The sequence below is a fragment of the Pollachius pollachius genome, assembly GCF_949987615.1.
Source record: "Pollachius pollachius genome assembly, chromosome: 7".
Taxonomy (NCBI): Eukaryota; Metazoa; Chordata; class Actinopteri; order Gadiformes; family Gadidae; genus Pollachius; species Pollachius pollachius.
Window position 1 is genome coordinate 13,138,374 of NC_136940.1, and position 24,001 is coordinate 13,162,374.

The 24,001-nt window shown below is 42.1% G+C and overlaps 1 protein-coding gene across 1 annotated transcript in view; it reads left to right on the plus strand.

The window, feature by feature from the left end:
* The first annotated feature begins 441 nt into the window (after positions 1 to 441).
* The window catches only part of ddah1 (dimethylarginine dimethylaminohydrolase 1), an 84,457-nt gene continuing 60,897 nt past the window's right edge, over positions 442 to 24,001 (plus strand). Inside the window, exon 1 of the mRNA XM_079740000.1 lies at positions 442 to 895. Coding sequence (XP_079596126.1) covers positions 614 to 895 — 282 coding nt within the window. The 5' untranslated portion in view covers positions 442 to 613. The remainder of the gene's footprint in view (positions 896 to 24,001) is intronic.

Genomic DNA, 24,001 nt, shown 5'->3' on the forward strand with positions numbered 1-24,001 from the left:
TAATCCACATCATGTTATAAAACAACACAAAACAATGAGGTTGGTTAAAAAGTAAATGTTTGCCAATTATTATATTACAAACCCCATTTATTTGGAATCTTGACAAAATAAATTAATGCGATTACACGTCTGTTGTGAATCGTCACCGCGTTGACAATATTTTCGTTCGGATAAAGCTTGGGGTCTGGAAGAATGTGTCTCTGGGATGACTGGATAGCTTCTAACTTGCCTATTTGCGGCTAAATAAAAACGCATCGATTAAATTCTCAAATTGTTAAATATTAAACAGCTTCTAGATGAGCTGTGGTTTAGCGGATTGTCAACTGTTAGCCTGCCTGCCTGCATTGCTGCTCAGGGCTACCCTATGGGCTACACTGGAAGCTCATACAAGTTCTTAGACGTGACGATGTATGTGCGTCATCAACAGAGGGCTGTCGCTTTCCTAAATATTGGAGTTGTAGCACGCTACTGTAAAAAATCACACCAAATCGAAGAAAAAACAACACAAAAGGAAGGCAATCATCAATTCGTAATCGGGTAAACTTATAGAAGGCATTTCCATTTATCCGCGGTTCGTAGTGTTTCTTTCTTTTGAAAATATAGATAGAAAAACATGGCAGGTTTTGGTAAGTTCACCCACGCTGTCGTCCGGGGTATCCCCACATCGCTTGCGAAAGAAGCACTCAGGACGGAACAGTTGGACGTGGACCTCGAGAAGGCTCAGAAGGAGCATGAAGTGTATGTGGATGTCCTGAGGGAGAAACTCGGTCTGCAAGTGATCCATCTCCCCGCGGATGAGTCCCTTCCCGATTGCGTGTTTGTTGAAGATGCAGCCGTGGTTTGCGGTGACACCGCGCTCATTACCAGACCCGGAGCACAGAGCAGGAGGAACGAGGTAAAGTGTCAGAACATTTCCAAGAGACATTCACACATTCTCAAGAATCTTTCTCTTCAGGGTTTCTTACCGTCTCCCCTGGCCCTTTATGTCACATTTGTGTCTTTAGTAGCCTTGTCTGTCCCTCTTTTGTTATTATGTATTCACAGAGTTTATCACTGGATACCTATTGTTATTGTTGGGTTTGGGTATTATTATTTATTATTATTATTATTATTATTATTATTATTATTTATTTTATTTTTTTATCAACATTGGCTTTCCACATCTAATTGTTCAAGGCTGCCAAACTATATGGAGTGGCTATTTGTGATACTGAAAGCTTAAGCTTGGTAACAGTGCTACCACCAAATTTAGTAAGCCTACAGCAATTCTAAGACATGGCAGATATTTCTGACTCGCTCTGCTTCGATCCCGGCACTACCAAGTGGCAATTGATGATGTCCTGGTCAGTATTCCAAAATAAACAAATATGGCCACAATGTTAATGATTCTTAATCGTAGTTGCAATTTATTATTTCTATACAACTGACCATATTTTGTAAGAAGTCTTAAGTAAGTGGGCCTGATGTTTATCGAGAATGGAGTGGTACCAGCAGCTACTATGGAAATTATAGTATCTGATCAACCAGCCTATAGTAATCTGCTTGACCAGTTGGCAAATTAACTTTGCTGCGTGATAAGTACATTTGTCAGAAGAAAGAGAAACAATATATCGCTGTCGGTACAGTAGAATATTCATATAGTAAGATATTAATTGAAACAATTGTTAAGCATTTACAATTGATAGGTGAACCCATTCCCTGTATACAACAATATAGCTAGGATAAGATGCTACACAATTCTTAATACTATTTTTAAGTGCCAGGACGTACAACAAGTACAATAAGTGCGTAAGAGGGGTCTTTTTAGGAGAGAAAGGGAGAAGGGTCGGTGGGCGGTAGGGGAGCAGGCTATTCAGTGTTCAGGTGAACTCTGAACAAGTGAGTCTTGAGCCTCTTGCGGAAGCTGGTGAGCGACTCTGTGGTTCTGACATCGGCAGGGAGCTCATTCCACCATTGCGGTGCCAAAACAGAGAAGAGTTGTGACCCTGTTCGACCTTTGGTTGCTCTTAGCGATTGCTGTACCAGGCGTCCAGCTGAGGTAGTTGAGTAGAGCTGTCGAGCATGGGTGTGTGGTCTGACTAAGGCCTGGAGGTAGGCAGGTGCCGTTCAATTGATCGCCTTGTAGGCCACTACAATTGTCTTGAATCTGATGCAAGCTACTAAAAGGAGCCAGTGGAGCTCACGAAATAGGGGGGTCACATGGGAGAATTTTGGTAGGTTGAACACCAGGCATGCTGCAGTGAACTGGATTAGCTGCAAAGGATTGAGGCAGGGAGTCCAGCGAGGATTGATTTGCAGAAGTCTAGTCGGGAGATGACGAGCGCTTTGACCAGGACCTGAGTTGCTCCCTTCCGAATCCTGCTAATGTTGTAGAGAGCACAGTGTTTCCCCTAGGATGGAGTTGCAGCAGCGGAGCTGAAATGTTTTTTTTTCTTCTCACAATTTTTTTTGTGTGCTCGCAAAGCGCACCCTACCGGGAGGTTTCTATGTGTCTGCCGGCAACAGAAGGGTGTACATACAGTACATTTGTTTACAGTAATGAGCTGGGGAAATATGGAGAGATTGAACATATTACAATATAATCTTTAAAACCATTATTTACATTTATTTAACAACAAATATATTATATCAACAACCACCCTATACAGTAAAATCACACAACACAAATGCTACAACAATCAAAAAGGTCTGTGCCTCAAACCAATGCATCTTCCCACTCCCTCCCCTCTCCCCATCATAAATGTTGTAGTAGGACCATAAAGCGGCCTCTATTGAACAAGTTTTGGGGCTCTAGAATCAATAATGGCGACGCTACTGAAATTGTTGCTAAAAAATATGTATATTGACATTTTTGCTAAAAAGAAAAAAACACACCAAAGTCTCCGCGGTTGGTGATGGAGATACCGCAATGTCCTCAACAGTGACCAATAAGTCCATGTGAGGGCCGTCTTTTGCTGGCACGAGGAGGTTAATCTTCCAAGTGATGGGCAGTCGTCTAAGTCTGGATGTCAGCCAGACATTCTGAGACGCGTGTTGCAATCAGGGTGCTGTCAGAGAAGGGGAAAAAGAGGAATAGTTTTTGAAGAGTGCCGTCAGCGTAGCAGTGATAGGAGAAACCGTGTGATTTGATTACAGAGCCCATGGATCTGATATAGAGAACAGAAGAGGGGACACCGGTGTGCAGAGTGCATGGTTTGGACAAGGAGCCATTCCATGTGACCTGATAGTTGCGTTTCGTTAGGTAGGATGTGAACCAGGATAGTGTAGAGTCAGAAATGCCAAGTTCAGCGAGAGTGGCGAGGAGGATCTGGTGGTTCATGGTATTGATTGTTGCGGACAGGTCGAGGAGAATGAGAATCGAAGAGAGGGACAAGGCTCTGGCAGCACAGACTTACTCCGTCCCCGCGAGGAGGGCCGTCTAAGTGGAGTGTGCAGTCTTGAAGCCTGACTGATGAGGGTCAAGCCGCTGTTTTGTGAGAGATAGGAGGACAATTGGTTAAAGATAGCTTGTCCAGTGTTTTAGAAAGGTATGAAAGAAGAGACAAGTCTGAGTTCCGGATGTCATTGGTGTTAAGGGTCGTTTTCTTAAGGATAGGCTTGATTCTAGCAGTCTTAAAGGAGGTGAAATAAAGTAATTATTTGCCGTTGATCATCACTGTTTGTGTGTGAAACACACACACACAAGGTATACTTTTGAAGTTGATCCCAGCTTCCCAATACACTGACATCCGGTAGATTTTACAGGCAACCAAACATATTCAGAATAACCACAATCAGGTTCTGTATTAACATCATAGCTAATTGTTTGTCAAAACTATATTGTGTCGTACCTTTGTCACAACAAACTGCTTAAGTTCAACTTAAGCATTACTTAGTTGATACTAATTAAGACATTACTTGCGTATTGGTTGAGCAACCGAATAAAGTAAACTGCTGGTTGGAAACAAACTAATGGTTACTCAAAGTTTAAGAGTGACGGTTCGCTACTGACTTATATGTATCTCTTCATAATACAGTTTTTCTTCTTTATTAAATATAATGACCAAGTAGAAATCGTGTCTTTATCAAGACTGAAAACTGAATGCATTAAAGGGTAATTTCGGTGTAAAATGGATTTGGGATATGTTTTGTATGATAATGAGTTGAAACGTTCGTTTTGGAGCACAAAAAACGCATATAGACGCATTCTTCAGTTTGCTGTTTTTAGCAGATTCTATCAAAACGCTATAAACTTGGAACGATGGAGGCACTGGTTATGGTAAAAACTAAATCGCTATTTTAAACCACTTAAAAGGCTAAAAGTAGCCCGACACTTCTTTGGTAGTATAATAAGGGTCTTACCATATAAAACGAGGCATTGAGAACTTTGTATGTGTACAGGTTGTTTATTATAAAGGACATTTTATACACACAATACCATCAGTAGATCACCCGTCGACGCCATTTTGTTTTAAGACTCCATAGGTAGATTGACGAACACAGAGATTATGACATCCGTCAACACGCAAGCTCTGTGTTTGTCAATCTATTTATCGAGTCTTAAAAACAAAATGGCGTCGACGGGTGAACTACTGATGATATTGTGTGTATAAAATGTCCTTTTTAATAAACAATCTGTACACTTACAAAGTTATCAATGCCTCGTTTTATATGTTAAGACCCTTATTATACTACCAAAGAAGTGTCAGGCTACTTCTAGCCTTTTAAGTGGTTTAAAATAGCGATTTAGTTTTTACCATAACACATGCCCCCATCGTTCCAAGTTCATAGCGTTTTGGTAGAATCAGCAAAAATCAGCCAACTTAAGAATGCGTCTACATGCGACTTTCTGCTCCCAAACGAACATCCCAACTCGTTATCATATTAAACATATCCCAGATCCATTTTTAACCGGATTTCTCCTTTAAGCCCAGTCTTTTTTTCGCGAAAAAATAATGATAGGGCCCTTTTCGGAAAATATAATTCCAATGTCAATGTTTAAAAAAAAAACAACTATACAAAATAAATTCCCAGGTGGTAATATTTAGCGTTGAAACAGGAGGGAACTCTGCTCCAAAGACACAAAGTTTATGACACATTCTCACAGACGTAATATTTAGGTCTAAGTTCATGCTGTTTATTTGCCCTTGCCGGGCCCCTTTCCGGTCACACCTCGCAAGGTCTGCCCCAAACTAATGCCAGACAAGCACGGAAGCAGTGTTTTGACTAGACAGGGCGGCAGATGCAGATTCTTCACCGCCCACACTCCAAACCTTCCTTTCCATCTTCATCGGGTTTTCCATACGGAACCGGCCTGGCTTCCTTCAGGGTAGCTTGACATCCAAATGTGAAGGAAGAAAAGCAGAAGGCGTGAAAGTGGGGGGGTTGGGGGGCAGTGTTAGCCTGCAAGTTCGATTTTAGAGAGAGGTCAATGATCATTCTCCAACCTTCTGTCACATTCCTGCCACTTCTAGCCTGAACTGTCTGTCTGTTTGACAATCTGCATCTGGCGTGTACTCCAGTTGCGGTTCTAGAAATGTATAGTAACAATAACCCAGCGTTAAGTCGATGGCGATGCAAGTGCCATTGCTAACAGAGTCCCTTAAATTACTGCATATTGAGAGCACACAAATGTATCCAAGAGTAAAATCATATTTATTTTCTCAAATTCCGAAACTAAACGAAAGTGAATCTAGCCGTTCTCGTCTTGGCCTACCCACATGTGAAATAGTGATGGATTCAATGATTATTCCTTGATTCAGTTCGTGTCGGTCAGTTCGCCAAGAAGAATCATTAAGAATCGTTTGTTCGTTCGTTCGTTCAGTCGAGTTTCCGGTAGCGGTGAATCAAATCATGGAAAGCGTGGAAGTCGGTCATCAAATCAAAATTACAACTTAAACCAAACGCAGCGGGATGGGGGGGGGGGGGGGCTGAAGCGGATTATTGGATGTTTAACATATCATCAAGATAATAGACTTGATTTAGCAATGATGGTGGGGGTCCCGGGTGGAGAACGAACCCTGAAAGAACAAGACAGAAAGACATTCAAATATTTGATTAATCCGGTATGACACAGAAAGTACAAAGGCAGCATGCATTTATCATTTCACTGGTATTGAATCGTATTATCGTACGCTCGCTCACTAAGCCTCTTCCTTCCTCACCACTCAGTCAGTGAACGAACAGCAAGTCAGCGACTAGTGGGTCTGGGAGGAGTCGAGTCTGAGAAAGAACTAAACGAACGAGAGAGAAGAATCAGTTTGGTTCGTTCGTGTTAAAGATTCGTTCATTCGAACTGATTCGGTCACGAACGACCCATCACAATGTGAAAACAAAAGGCTTTTCTCGCGTCACGGCTAAACAATAAAGTCTACACACACGTTTACATCAGCCGTGATGCGAATTGGCGGCATATTCCTATAATAATCCCTGTGGGGAAAAGATGGACGGAATACTCAACCTTTATAGCCTAATGAAAACCAGTCAGACGTATATAGACCGAACCGAATATGCGTTGTCTGTGTACAGTTATTTAATTGTCATGTGAAAAAATCACAACAAAAAATCCTGTTCAATGTAAAAGGACCTTACAACGCCAGTCATCAGTCAGTGCTCTCTATCACCACGGACAACGCAGCTTATTATATTAACGCAATCGAGAGACGGCATTAATGTAATGTCTCCTCCTCCGCAGTCCGGCAGCTCCGGCGGGGGGAGCTCGGCGGCAGTCCGGCAGCTCCGGCGGAGAAAGGGATTGTACTCCCGGAGCTGAGCTGCCGGGCTGCCACTGAGCTCCCCCCGCCAGAGCTGCTCGTCCGCTGGTCCACAAAATCTTAGCTATCCTCTGATTGGAGGGGGGTGGGGAAGTGGTTGGTAATATTCAAATGTGCCCCCTTCCTACGTAGGAGGGGGCGCCGAAACTGACACGCTCGTTTTGTAACTGTAGGCGGGGTACTTTCAGAAATGCATATCTCACTCAAAAAATCCTGTATAGACTTTATTCAAAGTTTATATGCGTGTGGGAGCACCAGAGACCCAAAACAACACCCCAAATCCCAGGAAAAGTGTTGTTTTCATAATATGTCCCCTTTTAATGAGTTTTAACCCCACATACACACTCGCACCAAGACACTATCCCCTTAACCACCTCCTTCAAGTTTGGTTACCCCAAACACAATGGGCGAACCGCCGGTCTGCCAGACAGCTACAGAACAGCTTGCATACAGGAAGTCCACTCAGCCGAATAGGACTCAGGACAGAGGGGTCACAGACAGGTCATAGCAGCACGGTTTGTGAGACAGGAGTTGGAGGCGGAAACAGGAAAGTGTGGATTTGAGAGCTGGTAAGTTGGCTGGGAGAGCTAGCCTAGTAACGCTAACGTTAATCCCATCTGAGCTCGACGTGGCTATCTTTAGCCTAGCTGTGCATTCTAGAACAGTCAATGATTTTCGTTGCTGGATTTCAATCGGGTACCCCTGGCTTTTCCAAAACCAAACCTTTCACAGAGTTGTAGCAGGTAGGGTGAAACTTGTTTTTGTTGTATTTCTAAGTTGGAAAGGTGTCGTTTATTCAACAGATATTCACGCTATGAAATAAAGCCATGTGACAGGAAACTGAAAACTTGTTTACCAGGGTTAGGGTTAGTGTCTCTTACTTTTCTAAATGTTCCCAATGGATGTAAATAACTTTTAAGAAGTGTATCCCACTAGCTCTACAGTAATAAGCAGGTAAAGAACTGCATGGCCAATGGATCTCTAGTGTGGGTCTAACGCAAGTATGTATACAATACCAATTAAACTGACTTTCCATGTGTGGACATTGGTGGAAACTATCTGAGACTTTTTCACACCAAAAAAAACAGCTATAATGTATAATGTATGTATGGGAAGCAGTATAGATCGCTGATGGTGTCGTTCTCTCAGAAGCGAAAATAATATACACCAAAGTTAAGTAATAATTAAGTAATAAGTACATTGTAGTAAGATAGATCACTCTTGAAATATCATGTCTCTACTGGATTGATGTTTTCGAATGTTTCCCCCGATACTAGGGGGTGAAAGGTATATGAAGCCATTTACATGACAAAATGTAACGGACCCTTACCATGAATAATATGACCGTTATCTGGGTTAGTGCATTGTTGGAAACAATTTAAATGAATGGAGGTACACATTCATTTAAAAGTATTTTTATCGAATCTTTTTTAAAGGGGACATATTATGGAAACAACTCTTTTCCAGCGGATTTATGGTGTTGTTTTGGGTCTCTGGTGCTCCCACACGCATACAAACAAAGAGTCCGTACATGATTTTTTGAGTGAGATATGCATTTCTGAAAGTACCCAACCTACAATTACCAAACGAGCGAGTCAGTTTTGGCCCCCCCTCCTACGTAGGAGGGGCATTTGAATATTACCACCCACTTCCCCACCCCCCTCCAATCAGAGCTTAGAAAAGATTTTGTGGACCAGTGGAAAAGCGCTGGGCAGAGATGTTCGCGCATTTCAGAAGCAGGGAGATTCCATACAAAAATTGATGTCTAACTTGTCAGTTTGCCATGTGACTGCCTGGAAGGGAGTCCGGAAGCTCCGGCAGGGGGAGCTCGACGGCAGTCCGGCAGCTAAGCTCCGGGAGTACAATCCCTTTCTCCTCCATGTCGTGGTTCAATCTTGACTTCAGAGAGTCAAAGCGAAAGTTCCTTTCCCCCTCATTTGCATTAAAGCTACAGATACCAGAAACAGCACATTCTGAAGGCACTGAAACAGAGGGGAATAGCGGTAAGCAATTTTTTTTCTTCCTAAAAGTTACTTCTAAAAAAACAGCTTCAAAAACTTGTTTTCTGGAACTTGTATACTATGTTTACTTGTTGGGAAAACACCATAATATGTCTCCTTTAAGAATTTCAAGAACACCACAAACAGGATTTATGCAAACATAATGGCTTAACCTAAATATCTGAAGTACAATGTTGACATTCACAAAGACAACCTGTGTTTAAGCGTAATCTGAAAGTACAATGAGCTCCAGTGAGTTATTAGCCATCAAATCTTCTAGCACCTTGGAGATATTTGCCAAACCAGAATTTCTTAAGTTGCTCCAGAAGACACACACCGCACACCTTTCCCTACCCAGTTTTTCAAATTCCACCAGGAGTTACTGTATTATGAGGCCCTGAAGATCAACTCCACTCTGGGGGCTTCTCTGGGATCATGATGCCTACTAGCAGACAGTGGCGCACATTATAAACCCTTCCATTAGTCACAGGGCTAGGCTATTTGTGTCAAGATCAAGCTACTGTGAGGGAAATCTCCTGCACAATGGCTAAAACCATTTCAGTGTTCAACCTTAAAAATAAAAAGCCAAACCATTATTTCCATTATTTTCTCCCTTTAAACACCAAATCTTTCACAGGATTTGTCAGAAACCGTATTGTGTGGATTGACCTTGGTTGGAAAAATCTACGCCTGTTGGACACACAGCAGGGAGGAAAAAAGACTTCTGATAATGCAAATCAGCATTGGTTTGATAATATGATGTCTCCTCTCCTCCCTTGCTGTCTTCCTTATTCTCTCCCAAGTAAAGTCAGAACACTTGCTGTCAGTCTGGGGCATGTGTGTATGTAGTATATATTTATATGTGTTTGTGTTTGTATTTGGAAGCTTTCCTGGAAAGACAGGCTAATCTCTCTCTGATTTGACTTTGAGTACTTTTGGAGCAGCAGCATCTTGCCAGCCAATTCTTCATCATCCTTGTCTCTCCCCAGCCATTCTGCCAGCTAAAACCAACAATATGCACTCTTATGACCTAGTAAGTTAGATTATACAGTTTGTCATGGTCTGGAACGATAAGGGTCTATCTTAAGACTGCTTAGCTTTCTTGGGTTTTTAGTTACAGTTAAACCAACCTTAACATGTTAAGCCCTAGGCCTATTTCACAGGCCTCCTGCCTGAAATGACATGCCCAAAATGAATAGAGTATGCCTCCACAACTCCAAGGGCTATATGAATAAAGTTGGTTTTAAAAAAAAAAGGTAACAAATGTGAGGTGGCTGCAGAAGTGTCAGAATCAATATAGATGTTACTGTGTCAGATTAAATTCAGCTAGAACATCAATTTTAAATTTTCGCCTAGAAAAAACACATTATTTAGAGTGAATACCATCTTGGAACTATGTGATAGTAGTCCAGAACCTTTAGGGAAACATATTACAACATCTGATGAGTATCCTGTTCCAGGATAGATGCTAATAAAGTGAATAAAGTGATTTTAGAGAGGTTTAAGTACAGGTAGGCCCAGGCGGCCTAAATGGTGCCATTTGGGCACTTTTGGGCACCATCAGTGCCATTTGACCTTTCTAAGGTACCAGACTGTAAACCTAATTTTATTTCACTGACATATCACTATAGGTATTCGTTCCATCCAAATTCCACAGTTTTTCACTTGTTTTGAAAATTCACCCAGACCTCTATACATTTTCCCAGTCAAAGGAAACCATACAGTCAAAATGAAGTTTGACTCCAACTGGAGCAGATATATTTGAGAACAACAACATATAATAAAACCAAACTGTAAAAACACAGCTAAAGACTACAATCACTAGGGATAAATATATATATATATATAGAAGCTTGAAAACAGTTCCAGCTTCATTAAACTTTCAGGTTTTTTTTTAGGAAGATCAACTGGTCAACATTGTGTGCAGAAAGCACAGCTCTTTGGGCACTTACAATGTCTCCAGCCGTAGAAAATACCCTTTCACTAGGGACACTGTTAGCAGGTACTGCAAGGTAGCGTTTCGCTAACTTAGCAACATGAGGATATTTAGCCTCAATGGTCTTCCACCATAGTGGAGTGGAATCCAGTGAAATTCAGTCCACTGCCGTGTACGAGGTAACCTCTTCCCTCACCAGCTGCTGCACAGCAGGCCCTTTTCTCACCTCCTTGTCCTGAAGCTTGAAGGGATCACCAAACAATTCAGCCATGGCTGACTTCTTGACAGGAGGAGCTGCCTCTGCCTCTGGGTGTTCTCTAGCTGAGGATGAACTGGCTGCTGTTGTCCCTGTGGCCTCTTCTTTCTGCAAAATAGAATTACACAAATGAATAAAATAATGACTAGTCCTAAGCCTAATGACAGTAACAGCAAGTGTTTCAAATTAAGCATTGAAGACATTTTATGCTCAAGAAAATGAAGACAATACCTGTCACAATCTCTGTGATGAGGCTGTTGTAGATGGTGTCACAACAGGCTTCATCCACATGAGGGAGGGTCTTGAACCTTAGGTCAAGGGCAGTGGCTTTGTGGAGGAAATCATGACACGAAGTAGAGTACCTTCCCATCAGGTTTTCTCTGATGGCAGCCTTGACTTCTCTCAAATTTGGACTGTCTTCCTCATTGGGCTCCACAGAGTTGAGCACAGTGGTTTTGAGGTGCAGGATCATTGACACTGAAGGTGTGGATTCAGTGCTCATCAGTGTTCTGACAGTTTTTAGGAGTTTTAGGACTGCAATGAGGTCCTCTACCAGACTCACATCCTGGTCAGACAACCTGTTAATGTCTTTGTCCTCTTGAGGGCCTTCTCGGTCAGCGCTGAGTACACCTCTGCTCAAGGTACCTCTCCAGCATATCGTAACTGGAACTCCAGCGGGTCAGGACGTCATGGATCAGGGCACAACCCTGATCCATGAACCATGATCAAGACAGAACCTTTCTGACTCTACCTAGCACTCTGGACACCTGGCTGAGTCCTGTTGCTTTCTGTGCTGCTAAGTGTATTGTATGTGCATAGGCCTGTCACGATAACAATTTTTTCTGGGTGATTAATTGCCCCAGACATTATTGCGATAAGCGATAATATTGCAGTTTTTCAACTAATATAATGATAACGGCATAATAATGCAAGTACACCCTTTCGAAGATCAATAAACCTTTATTTTTAAAGAACACTGGAACTGGACGTCTGGAAGACATTTAAATTATCCAGAATAAATTAACAAAACAACCAAAAACAATAAATAAAATGGACTCCATTTTAACAAAAAATGCTTGAGGGGGTTTACACGTTGTGTTTTGTCATTATGAGCCCGTGCCCGATCTCCACCCGACATTTGTTACTTAGGCCTACTCTGCTAAATATATATAATATATATAAATATATATAATGTATAGAACACCGGTCATTATCGGGATAATAAGGCTTATTTTCGATAATGACCGGAGACATTTTATACATTATCCCGCTTATTACACGGCTACTTGCCAAAACGAAAAAATAACTTCACATGGTGAAGTCCGCCAAAGACGTTGACGTTGCTTAGCAACCGAAAACGCTGGGGTTGACAAGTTACGGGACTTCTATCTATGCAAGTGAACGGTGCGTTCCACGGCATTGAGAAGACCCGTGTAATAAAGGCCTATAATATTTCTGTTTATGGCATAGATTTCTTCTCAGATTAGGCCAATAAAGCAATGATTTTTAAAAGAGTGCGAATGGAAATTATTGCGGCCGGCAAAAAATTATCGCTCATTTTAATTTATCGCACAATTAATTTATTTATTGCTTATCGCGACAGGCCTATATGTGAAGTCCTGCTTCACTGACTGCATTTACAATATTTTTAGCATTGTCTGTTGTGACAGGAATTGTAGTTTCTGGCCTCTCCAAGTCCCACTCCAACACTGCCTCCTTAAAGGGGACATATCATACCACCAGGTGTGAGTGTGATTAGCCATTACAAGCCGTTTTCAAAATGTGCAGCATTGTGACATCACAGGTGGGCGTGTCCACCTAGATGTGTGACGGATAGATGAGCAGTGTTTGCTAGTCTACTGGGTAGGCTGGTAGACTGATCTATCCAGCACACATCTAGATGGACACGCCCACCTGTGATGTCACAATGCTGCACAAACCTGCTTGTAATGGCTAATCACACTCACACCTGGTGGTATGATATGTCCCCTTTAAGTGCCGCTGCCAGATTTAAGCTTGTGTGCTGGTCAGAAATGGGGGGAGTTTGTAAAAAATGGTTTACCATGTCCCACTCAGAGGTCATGTGATGGGCAGTCACCGCTAAGTAGCTCTCTGTAGCTCTGGATCTCCACCCATCAGTCGTGAGTGCTACAGAAGATGCGTTGGACAGTTTGTTGACCACAGCAGATTTATTTTCTTAACAAAGAGCTGGTATGACTTTCTGGCTGAAGTTTGGACGAGATGGAACTACATACCTGGGCTCTATCACCTTAGAAAATAATAAAATGTACTTTATTTTCATTGCATTTAGATACAACAAAACTTATTTTGGCACTCATTTAACAGCATAATTATAGGCCTACTGAACACTAGTATGCTAAATATAAACAAAGTAATACAAGGTAATCATAATAAATAATTATATTCTGTTAATTCAGTCAATAATATTCCGGTTTCAAGTATTGTGCATTATATAACAGCATTGATTTAAGATGAGAGTATGCTTACCTTCATCATATGTTTAAAACCCGTGTTCTCAACAACGGAGAATGGCCGTAGGTCAGAGGCAATGAAAACACCTATAGACCTGGTGATGGCTTTTGCCCGTTCTGAATTCCCAGATAGGGGCTGAATAAACAGTGACGTGAGCCGGGTTTGAACAGGTCGTTTTCTTTTTGCAGCGGTTACAGTAACACCTGTATGGTGCCTTCTTAAATGCGTGTGCATGTTCAATGTGTTGCCCTCTGCATAGCAGATCGCTGTTGAACAATGTCTGCACACAGCGTTCGACTTGTCCACTCGTCTTTCACCATTTTCATAATTAACCGGGAATCCGAAGTTATCCCACACTTGGGATTTGTATGACACTGGGGCGTCTTCAAGCTCCGGTTTCCTGTTGTCGTCGCCATGCAGTTTGCTCTCTGTTCGCAAGCCATCAATCCACTCAGTCGTGCTCGCGCTCTGCTACTGCGCACGTGCAAGCCAAGCCTAAGGCTAAACGGTCCGGGGGCGATCTCCAACTTCAAGTTTTAATTTCCGCACCGCAAAACAAGCCTTTACATTCGCCATATTAACGCTATGTACGCCACATTTACGTACCGCGGTACACCTCTGTAACCGCCCAGAAGTGCCCGTAACATGACGGTTCGGTACAAATACGTGTACCGTTACACCCCTAGTGGACACTAGTAACCAATGAAAGCATCAGACAAATCCACACCGCCCATGCTTTGATTGTAGTCAGCTACAGCGCCGGGAACGGAAATAGACTTTTTACGCCACACACCATCCTCTTTCACGTTTCGTCCTACAGTCTGATCACTGAAGGCTTCATGCACTGTAGAGCACATGGTCACTTCACGGGTGTCCATCCACTTTACAAACAGGAGTTTGTCTTCCCTTATCCACCGCACATCTCCCCTCTCAGGCTTTTTGGAAAAGTTATTCTGCTGAGTGTGTGGAAAACCAATCCGATTTTTCCTTATGGTCCCACAACATCCAATGTTTTTTTTGGATAAATCCTGAAAGAGGGCAGGGCTGGTGTAAAAATTGTCCATGACCAATGTGTAGCCCCCACCGAGCAGAGGGAATGGCAAAAGGTCCATTGCTGCGGAGTAGCTCAGACCCTGGCCTGGGGTGAACTCACTCTTCAAAGAAACAGTTCCAAGTATAGGCTATTGAGGCGTCCACGAGCACAAACAGTTTGTACCCTCACTTTGTGGGCTTGTCCTTCATCTACTGCTTCATACTGATGCGGGCCTTGGTTGCCACCATTCTTTCGTCGATGGAGATGTTCTGATATGGCTGGAAATATGCTTGGCAGGCAGCCACTATCTCAGTGTACAAGGGCTTGATTTTGAAAAGTCGGTCATATTCGACAGTGTTCTTCTTGCACTCGTTGTCCTCATCTTCTTTTGGGTTGCTCAGGTGCAGCGACCACAAGATGGCTTCAAAGTGTTCTGGTGTCATATTTTCACTGGGGAAGTGGACGTTATATGGCCATTGCCTTTTCAGTAGTCCGCTCTATGATGCACTTTTACAAGACCTGAGAAAATTATAATGGCCATGAAAATATAAAAATCACTAACCGTCAGCACTTTCCAAACAAACTTCATTCCAGCCTGTAATCTCCTGACAGAGTTGGCATTGGTGTTGTCAATGAGAGTACGGGCTACAGAAGTGCTTAAAAAGAGCTGCAAAAGTGAAAGAGGAAACCATGACGCGGTGGTGTCAAATGTGGGGCCAGGGACCCTGGCTGGCATGAACCTGAGTGGGACTGGTCTTTTGTCTTTCTCCTCTCTGTTGTGCCACCTTCTTTCATCCTCTCTCACTCTTGAAGTGGCAGACCCACCTAGACCACGCTTCTGAGGATTTGCCGATTTGTATGATACTTTCCCTTTTCTTTTGTGTTGTCTTTCTTCAGTTGAGTCAGAATCCGATGAGGAAGAGCATGGCTGAGGAAGGGGAGCAGAAGCGCGTCTAGTGGATTGTGCTTTCTGTGGCTCAGAGGTGGGGGTAGTTGTTGAGTGCCGTGGGGGATGTGGGGGGGGCTGACGCTGGGGCAGGAGCAGTCGATGAAGGTGGCTCATAATCAGCATCATCATCACTGTGGAACCCAAGAAGAAAGAAAAGGGGGTTAGGTGGAAATACCACTGCAACAGAATGTAACTTCAAACAGACAATTAACAATATGTTGGGGTAAACAAGACCTGTACTGGGGAAGTCAACTAACAATCCAGTTTGCACCAGTTTGAGGGTGTGCATTTACTAAATTCATTGCAAGATAATAAATCAAATCCAAATTTATGTATCACATGCACAGCAGACAGATGTAAACTGTACAGAAAAATGCTTGATTTGCTAAGTCCTCTCAACAATGCAAAAAGGAAGAAAGAGAAGAAAGAGATAGTATCAAATAAACTTAGTTAAAAATATACACAAAATATTGATAGTGCAAATCATATCAGAAATATAAATATAAGGCAAGGAATACCAGTGGTGTGTGTGTGTGTGTGTGTGTGTGTTTGTGTGTGTGTGTGTGTGTGTGTGTGTGTGTGTGTGTGTGTCCGGCGCCATCTTGGTAATCGATAGATGGATAGTATCTAATAAGGTAACAAACAGGCATTTACATACCTTTCCGGTGATGGAATTCAATATTCTGAATCACTGTTGTTCCGTGTCCAGTTCCGGCAACAGCAAGTCACTATCGCCAGACGAGGACTCAAGAGGGACTACAGTAGCCCCAGTAGTTATGATCGCAAATGCCTCCGCAAACGTATACATCTTTCTCCTGCCTGCCATTATTTCTTAAAAAAAAAAAAAAAAAATGAAAAAAAATGAAATACAAAAAAACTAGGGAAATGCAAACCTTGTAAGAAGCGTGTTGTAGGAGCGTCTCTAGCTCTACTAGCTGGTGTGTCTGCTCTGAGCATGCGCTCGGCGCTTCTGGCGCGATTATGCTAACCTGCCAGTCAAACACAGGAAGATGTCTTGGGTATGCATTGGTCAATTTGGATGATTGACCCCTCTATCAAACTATCAGAGCCAATAGAATCGATGGACAGTCAAATCGAGGGCCCCAAATCCATGTAAAAAAAACGCCATTCGCCAATCAAAAGTATCATCCTGTATAACGTTTATTTATTTATTTTGCTCTTCTTTGGCTGCCAGTTCAGTAAGTTTTCGAGTTTTCGTAGCGTGATGAGACATATATCATTGAAATCTGTGGAGCCTCAGCTTTCATATGGCATATCGTTTGTGTGGGTGGCATGAAGTAGCGAAATTGTTACACGTGTGTCTGGAAGCAGGTAGTGTGTGAGCATTTGATTACCTTATAAAATCTAGAGTCAATTTATGGATAACAGGAGTAATTGTTCAATGGAAAGTGTAGTATACTATGCATGCAAATAAATTATTCAATAGCTTTTACCGTTATTCATGGCCGAAAAGTACATTGACATTTTAAAACGCATGACAACTACTATTGGTTAGTTGAAAATGATAATCATCATTGAGATTAAACATCTCTTCAAGTGTCCTGGCCAAGACACAGTCACACATTGCATACACTCAAATCATAAGAAAAATAAAAACTAAAACAGTCCACAGGGGGGATATCAATATCGCAAGACATTTCGGTAGGCTTGAGGAGGAGGGTAATATTAAGTTTGAGCAACAAAGTGTAGTCTTGTGGTGGTCTCTATAGACATAATTCACCATACTGAGTTATTCACATTTTCCGTTCTGTGTTATAGGGACGCTGTCTCTTTAAGATCACGTGACTTGTGTGTTGATAGGCTGGTCGGTGCAATGTTTGAATTTAACGGTTTTTATATGACAAAATGAATGACTTGCCGTTGCTTGTCGACGTGAGAAATTGTCCCTTCACTTCTTTTATCGCAAATTCTACCGTCTATAGACAGAACGTCTTACCTGGGAGAGTTTGTCGATGGCAACGCCGTTAAAACAGACGGAAGGTGTTTTTTAATATTTGTATTATTATTATTACTATTGTTATTATGATGACTAGAGTTTTTACGTGCACTCAACCTCTAGTTGTATTTAAACCCATAGCAGTTATGTGGAAACCCCAGTCGATTATGTAACAAATTTCTGAGTGCATAATATAATAACATTTTGCCTATATTGTTACAATGTATAACATTCGTTCACCACAAATGACTCTTAAAAGCAGTGCCAACATTTAAATATTTTTTAACCATTCAGCGAACAAAAGGAAACAGGCTGATTATCATTGACTCCATGTCGCAATTGATGAGGAAGTGGGAAAACCAGAGACGTCGGAGAACCCGGTGGTCAGGGGATATGTTAATAATATAATTATTATTAATATATAATAAGATTCATAATATTCCGGAGGCAGTTATTTTTACTCACTGTCAAGTTGTCAATTCTTTGTATCTAACAACAAATAAAACAGATGGAAGGAGGGAGGGGGGGGATATCAATATTGCAAGACATTGCGGGATGCGGGATCGATCTTGCATTTGTCAATCAACGCGCGCGTGTGTGCGTGCAGTGTGTGTGTATGCGGTGTCCTGCGCTGCCTTTGTCTTGAAACGTCTGCGTCAGCGCACGTGTGTTTGTGCGCGTGTATATGTGCGTTCCCGCGTGCTGTGTGTGTGTGTGTGTGTGTGTGTGTGAGCTGCAGGCTGCTTGGCACATGCACACTGACCAACTTGAGTAACTTGTGTGACAGGCCTGCTTTTATATAGTAGTAGGATACACAGAATAATATTCATTGTATATCAGCTTTAATGTCCAACTCTTTATTATGTTGCATGTTAATTCTCCCTTCTATGAAATCCTATAATCTTGTTATGTATGTTTATTTGCTTGCATATTTCCAGATCACATGCCGCCTTCCTGTTACACTACATATGATGTGATGGATAACTTAGTGAGAGTTGCAAGAGTTGTGAGAGTCGTTTCCCAAATTGGAACAAACTGCATTGACCGTAGCAGGTATGGACTCAGACAAGACAGGAAAACAGCCACATGAGGCATCTTAATCCAAGCTCCATTCAGGGGCTCAAACTACATTCCTGTGGAGCGCTGCTTATCATGGCAGCCATGTATCACCCAGGTGTTTGACTGGAATTACTTTCTTATTTTCGTAAACGGAACTGTATGCTTTGGACGAGAAGAGGTATCCCATACGTGTGTTCAGGTGTGAGTTTGTGTTTTTCGGTTAGAACCCCAAAAATGCAGACCCCATTTATATTTTAAAACTCAGGTATTGCGTTTTAGTCTGCATGGGATGAAATGCCGACTTATGAGAAAGAAGACGCAGACACCCAAATTTGCTTTCTGATTAGGTCTTATCAGTCAATCCACCATGTACTCATGTTACTCTCAGTGACCTTGTCTTTGGTCAAAGCAATGGAATCGAGGTTCTCGCTCTTTGCCACTGCTGTTCTTCCTCCTTAGTGTTTTCTGAAACTAAGAAAACAAATGCAGAGTAGAAATTCTGCTTCCTGTTGACCACGGTACGTGTATGCCCAGTGCATTTGTTTGGTCACGTGATATTCGTTTCCAGGCTTGTAGTATGGACAAAGATTACGTGTTGGTCTGGATGTAGCCTAGTGTGTATGTGATTTAGTAGTGCGTATGTGATTGTGGAGATTATACTGTTTGTCATTTTGTGTAGATGGAGGGAAAGTCAGTTGTGCTGAAAATCCCAGATTGAGGACAAGGCATGCAAGGCTTTGCATGAGGGCCATTTCTTTCGTAACTAAGCTGTTTATTGAGGTTTCCACTCCGTTGATTTCAGAGCTGATTCTCAGAGAATCCCAAACTCAGGAGGATACTCAGGCCCCACAGGTGCTTAAGATGAAGCGTTAGATTTGGCACACGGCTTGGAAAAGAAAGACACCAACACTGGCAGGAATTGTTTTATAAGTCGTGTTTGTTTTTCACTGAAATATGGAATACTTTGAATTTCTTTTTTCTTTCATTTTGCAAATGTGTCAAGTTATGGCAAGTAAACCTATGGTTAATGACCACCAATTTACTGTTATGTATTTATGTATTTACTTGTATGTATTTTTGATACATATTACCTGCCAAGTTAAAGTCATCCAGCTTGCTAATGAATCACCAACCAAAAGTGGCTAAAGTTAATCAACAAGAAAGGGGGTAATATGTCAGAGTGCCCCACTAATCTTTAAATACCTGCAGTTGGCCTTTTTCAACCCCTAGTCATCCGGAGGGGTTAGTGTTTAGGGCCAGGGGAAAATCAAGCTTGACCGCATGAAGAGTTTCCCACCATGAGCTCATCTAATTGCACAGCTACTCCGGGACCCACAATAAGATCTCATCCACTTGGTCCCAGAGTGGTCGGAGTCCTGCAAAGATGTCCGGAAGAAAACAAAAATCATGCGCACGCACACACACACACACACACACACACACACACACACACACACACACACACACACACACACACACACACACAATGTGATAAATCCATGTCACTATCTGCGCTATAATCTACTATAAATACGCTATAGTTTATTTGCACTATGAATATAGGTATAGGAATATAGGTAAAAAAGTTTCAAAGGCTTGTAAGTCTGTGTTTGAAAAAACTCAACACCTTGTAAAAAAAGTTTTGCAACACTGAAAAAAGAGATTATAGCCAGAATATTTTTTTCAAACATCTGCAAACATGATTGTGTTCTATTTTATCTTCATCATTTTCACCAACACATTTTCAGAGTTAAATTTATTTCACAAACACATTTTCAAAGTTTATAAATTTTCACCAGCCCATTTGAAGAGTTTCAAATCTGGCACTGTTCTAACAGTGTATTACTTTGTTTCCCAGTTTTGAAACCTTGTAAACGGGATTCTGCAAACAGGTGTTCATACATTGAGAAATACGTTTTGAAAGGTTGAATATAAATTTTTTAAAACTTGTAAAGTTGTAAATTTACACCATTGCAATATATGTTTTCAGAACTGACTTTCAGAGATTTGACCACACAGGCGCCAGTTTGTGAGTCACCTGATTATTGGCTGTCGCTGTTTTGTTCTGAAACTCATGACAGTCAAAGGTCTGAAAACGTTGATCTGAAAAAAGGAAGAAAAAAACGTTCCTGGGGGCGGGACCATTTGGCTCTAAACCTATTGGTTTCCCTCTGCTGTCGTACAGTCCAATCACATAGCCGTTGACGGGGCTGTGCGGGATTGACAGTGCTCTGCCGATGCCAAGAACAAGCGACTTGCGCGGTTGATTTTGTTGTCTTTTTTCTGGAACCATGGCTGGGAGACAGGTGAGAAATGTTAGTCTTTATTATCAGACATGCAAACGGCGCGCTTTTTGGCGCGAGTCGCTTTTTTATCATCGATTTTGGGGACCTGTGTGGTTCGTGCAGATCCGAAGAATTTTTTCTTTTTGGGGGGGGGGCGTGTGCAGGCGTCAATAATCCGTAATCTGATTGAGACTTTTCTTTACTTCGAGCCTTCGAAGTAAAGAAAAGTGATTTCAGAAATGATTTTGTTAGGGGACCAATCACAGCCCTTGCCGTCGCATCGACGGATAGTTAAATATTGGATGCGCATGCGCACGTAGAGCTACGGCGAGGGTCTCCGACAGGGTCTCCCGTAGGTGTGGACAAGTACCTACTAGTTTTCAGATAACTTCGATAACTTGTTTAACTGTGGATGTGGTAGGCTACACCACGGGATGAGATCACTGCCACATAAATAAAGGTAAGACACAATCTTTTTGCTTAAGATTAGCTGGTGCTGTCTGTCCGTCTGTCTCTTATGAAGCAGTGTATACTAAATTGAATTTCCTATTTATTAAAGCATATAGCATAGGCCTTCTCATGTTAATAGGATATTACGCCGTCAATTTTTTTTTCCGACTTTGGGTAGCGCTCTCTTTTTTTGTCATACATGTGTTTGCATCCCTGTATATTGTATGCGTTCTAAATTGCCTTATTCACTATGTAGGCTAGTTATATAATACAGGGAACTTTAAAGGGTATGCTATCAAATTTGTTTGGCTTAAACGTTTTTGCAACTTAATGATACTTGCTATATTTTGCATGGACGTAGCTGTTGTTAAACACCACTGTCACCAATAACAATTTGAATTTACTCGCTCACAAGATTACATTATTTATGTATACCTATTTATGTTTGTGTTTAACCTTTTTTTTTAGGGTCAGCCTTTTGTGCGCCTGAGGCTGGCGCACAAACATTTGTTTACCGGTGGAAGGGATACTGCCATTAATGGCTATCAGTGAGAAGCTCTTGCGGGATCCAATGTTGTTAAATAAATGCATCACAGATCATTTGCAATGTTTGTAATTTGTAATGAACGGATATAATAGTTGTAATTTATATAATTTACTTATGTGTTCATAGCACTTTGATTGAACAAATGGAGTTAACAGGACGGGTGACCCCAGTGCAGGCAAAAAAAGCCTTAAAAGTAAATATAAGGTGAGGAGCAAGATGACAGCAATATTTTTTTGACATTAACTGCCTTCTTGCTGTGCCATAGTTGTAGGTATAACAGGGAAATATTAGATTGCAAGTAGCCTAGTTGTTTATTATATTTTTATTGTCAGGATTGCAAGTGCCCTGCCTCAGGTCAAGGCACAGAGGATGGCAGTCCAACAGCAGGGACATGGCGCTGGTTTGGCTTGATGGATGAGCTAATTGGCAGGTCAGCAGCCGTGTCACCGCCAGTGGTAGTGGGCTCCCTCCCAACCAGGCCAGGCCAGGTTAGGGTCAGAGTGGATGAGGAGGAGGTGAGAGGAGTGGGGGCAGGCACAGGAGCCAGCACAGCGACAGCCGCAGCAGGAGCAAACGCAGCAGCAGGGGCAGTTGCAGCAGGTGAAGCAGTGGCCTGAGAAGAGGGAGGGAGGATCCCTTCCTGCTTCTGGTGAGGGAGGATATCCTTTACCAGCGGCAGGCAGATGACAGGTGGAGTCTCTCCTGGAGCGTTTGGTTAAGAGGTGTGAATGAATGAAGGATGGTATGTATAAATGAATGAATCAGATCAGTTAAATAAAATATCCAAATAAATACATGTTTATCAACACTTTCTTTGTCTTTTTTCCCTGCATAATAGTAATCAACCATACTGTAAATGTGATGCATAAATGAAGTTCTCAGACTAGTTTTTCCAAAAATGTATGGAATTTCTTTTAATAAAGACGATTCGATCAACCGCAACAAAGCTTTTGTGACTTCCTCAAAGAGGCTCCATGCGAAGGAGACATGAGCGCATTCATAACAGACAAAAGTGATTTAAAAATATCAAAGAAATGTATGTTGCAGGCAAATGTCCATTTGGTTCTTCCAATGTTTAAATAAGGTAGAATCTTGGTCCGGTCACAGGCTGTGGAAAGAAGGGAGATCTTTAGGTTAGTACTGAATCTGTGACACGGTAAGATGATATCCTTATGTTGTTTGTCATATTTATCATATTTACTAGAACTAAGTAGTCGTGGTCCTGTGGATCCACTTCAAGAGGGGTAATGGCATTGGCCAGGGCTGCACACCAAGGAGCTCCACTCTGACTCCGTGCCACATTCGCCTTCAGGAGGAGGGTCATCTCCCTCCATGGCCCCATCCTCCACTGTCTGGGAGGTCATCGCCCACACCACCGCAAATGTTGTGCAGTACTGCACACGCAGTCACCCCCTGCACAAGGAAAAGGTTTAAAGAGACAAACAGGAATGTTAATGTAAATGAAGGTGTAATAATTAAATAATCCATGAAAGTTTTTTTTACAATTATGAAGTACAATAAGTAGACAAAGTTAAACAGACAAATATGGATAATTATGGAATTACATATACCTTTGGAACAAACTCACTATGTACTTCAAGTGCCTCTAAATAGATGCACCTGAAGCGGGTTTTCATCATCCCAAAGGCACGCTCAACAATTGAGCGGGCCCGAGAGTGATGATTATTAAACCTTTGCTCTGAGTGGCCGCTTATATGGTGTGATAAGGGACATCGGCTGTGTAAGGCATGGATAGCCACCATCAACCAAGATGAAATAGCCTGGTGGAGGGTAATTGCCAGCCAGGTAAATTAAACTATTTCGAAGGATGCGTGCATCATGCACGCTTCCTGGGAAGCCCACAAAGGTGTCAATGAAGCGACCCTGATGGTCACTCCGTTTGGAGGGCCCCGAGGAGGACCTGGATAGCCTGCCGGCTAAGCCTGAAATCAGGGCGGGTATCCTCTCCCTGGACGAAGCGCTGCAGCACCGGCACGGTGGCATTTATTTGGCAGTAATGCCTGGCCTGCAACAACAGAGTAATTATAGATAGATAGGTAAATAATATAGATATTTTTTTCATACATGTAGTATTCTTTGAGATGTTTGTCATAAGAATAGGCTTGTCATAAGAATAGCCTTCCCCCACCCCACTATGGCAATAATAGTTGTATGGTTCTAACTCATCCTGCCCAAAGAGAAGCAAGGGGGCGTTCACAGAGGGATTTAAACGTGTGACACTTGAGGGGGCTAGCTGTCAGAAAAAATGTGCGCAAATTTATGA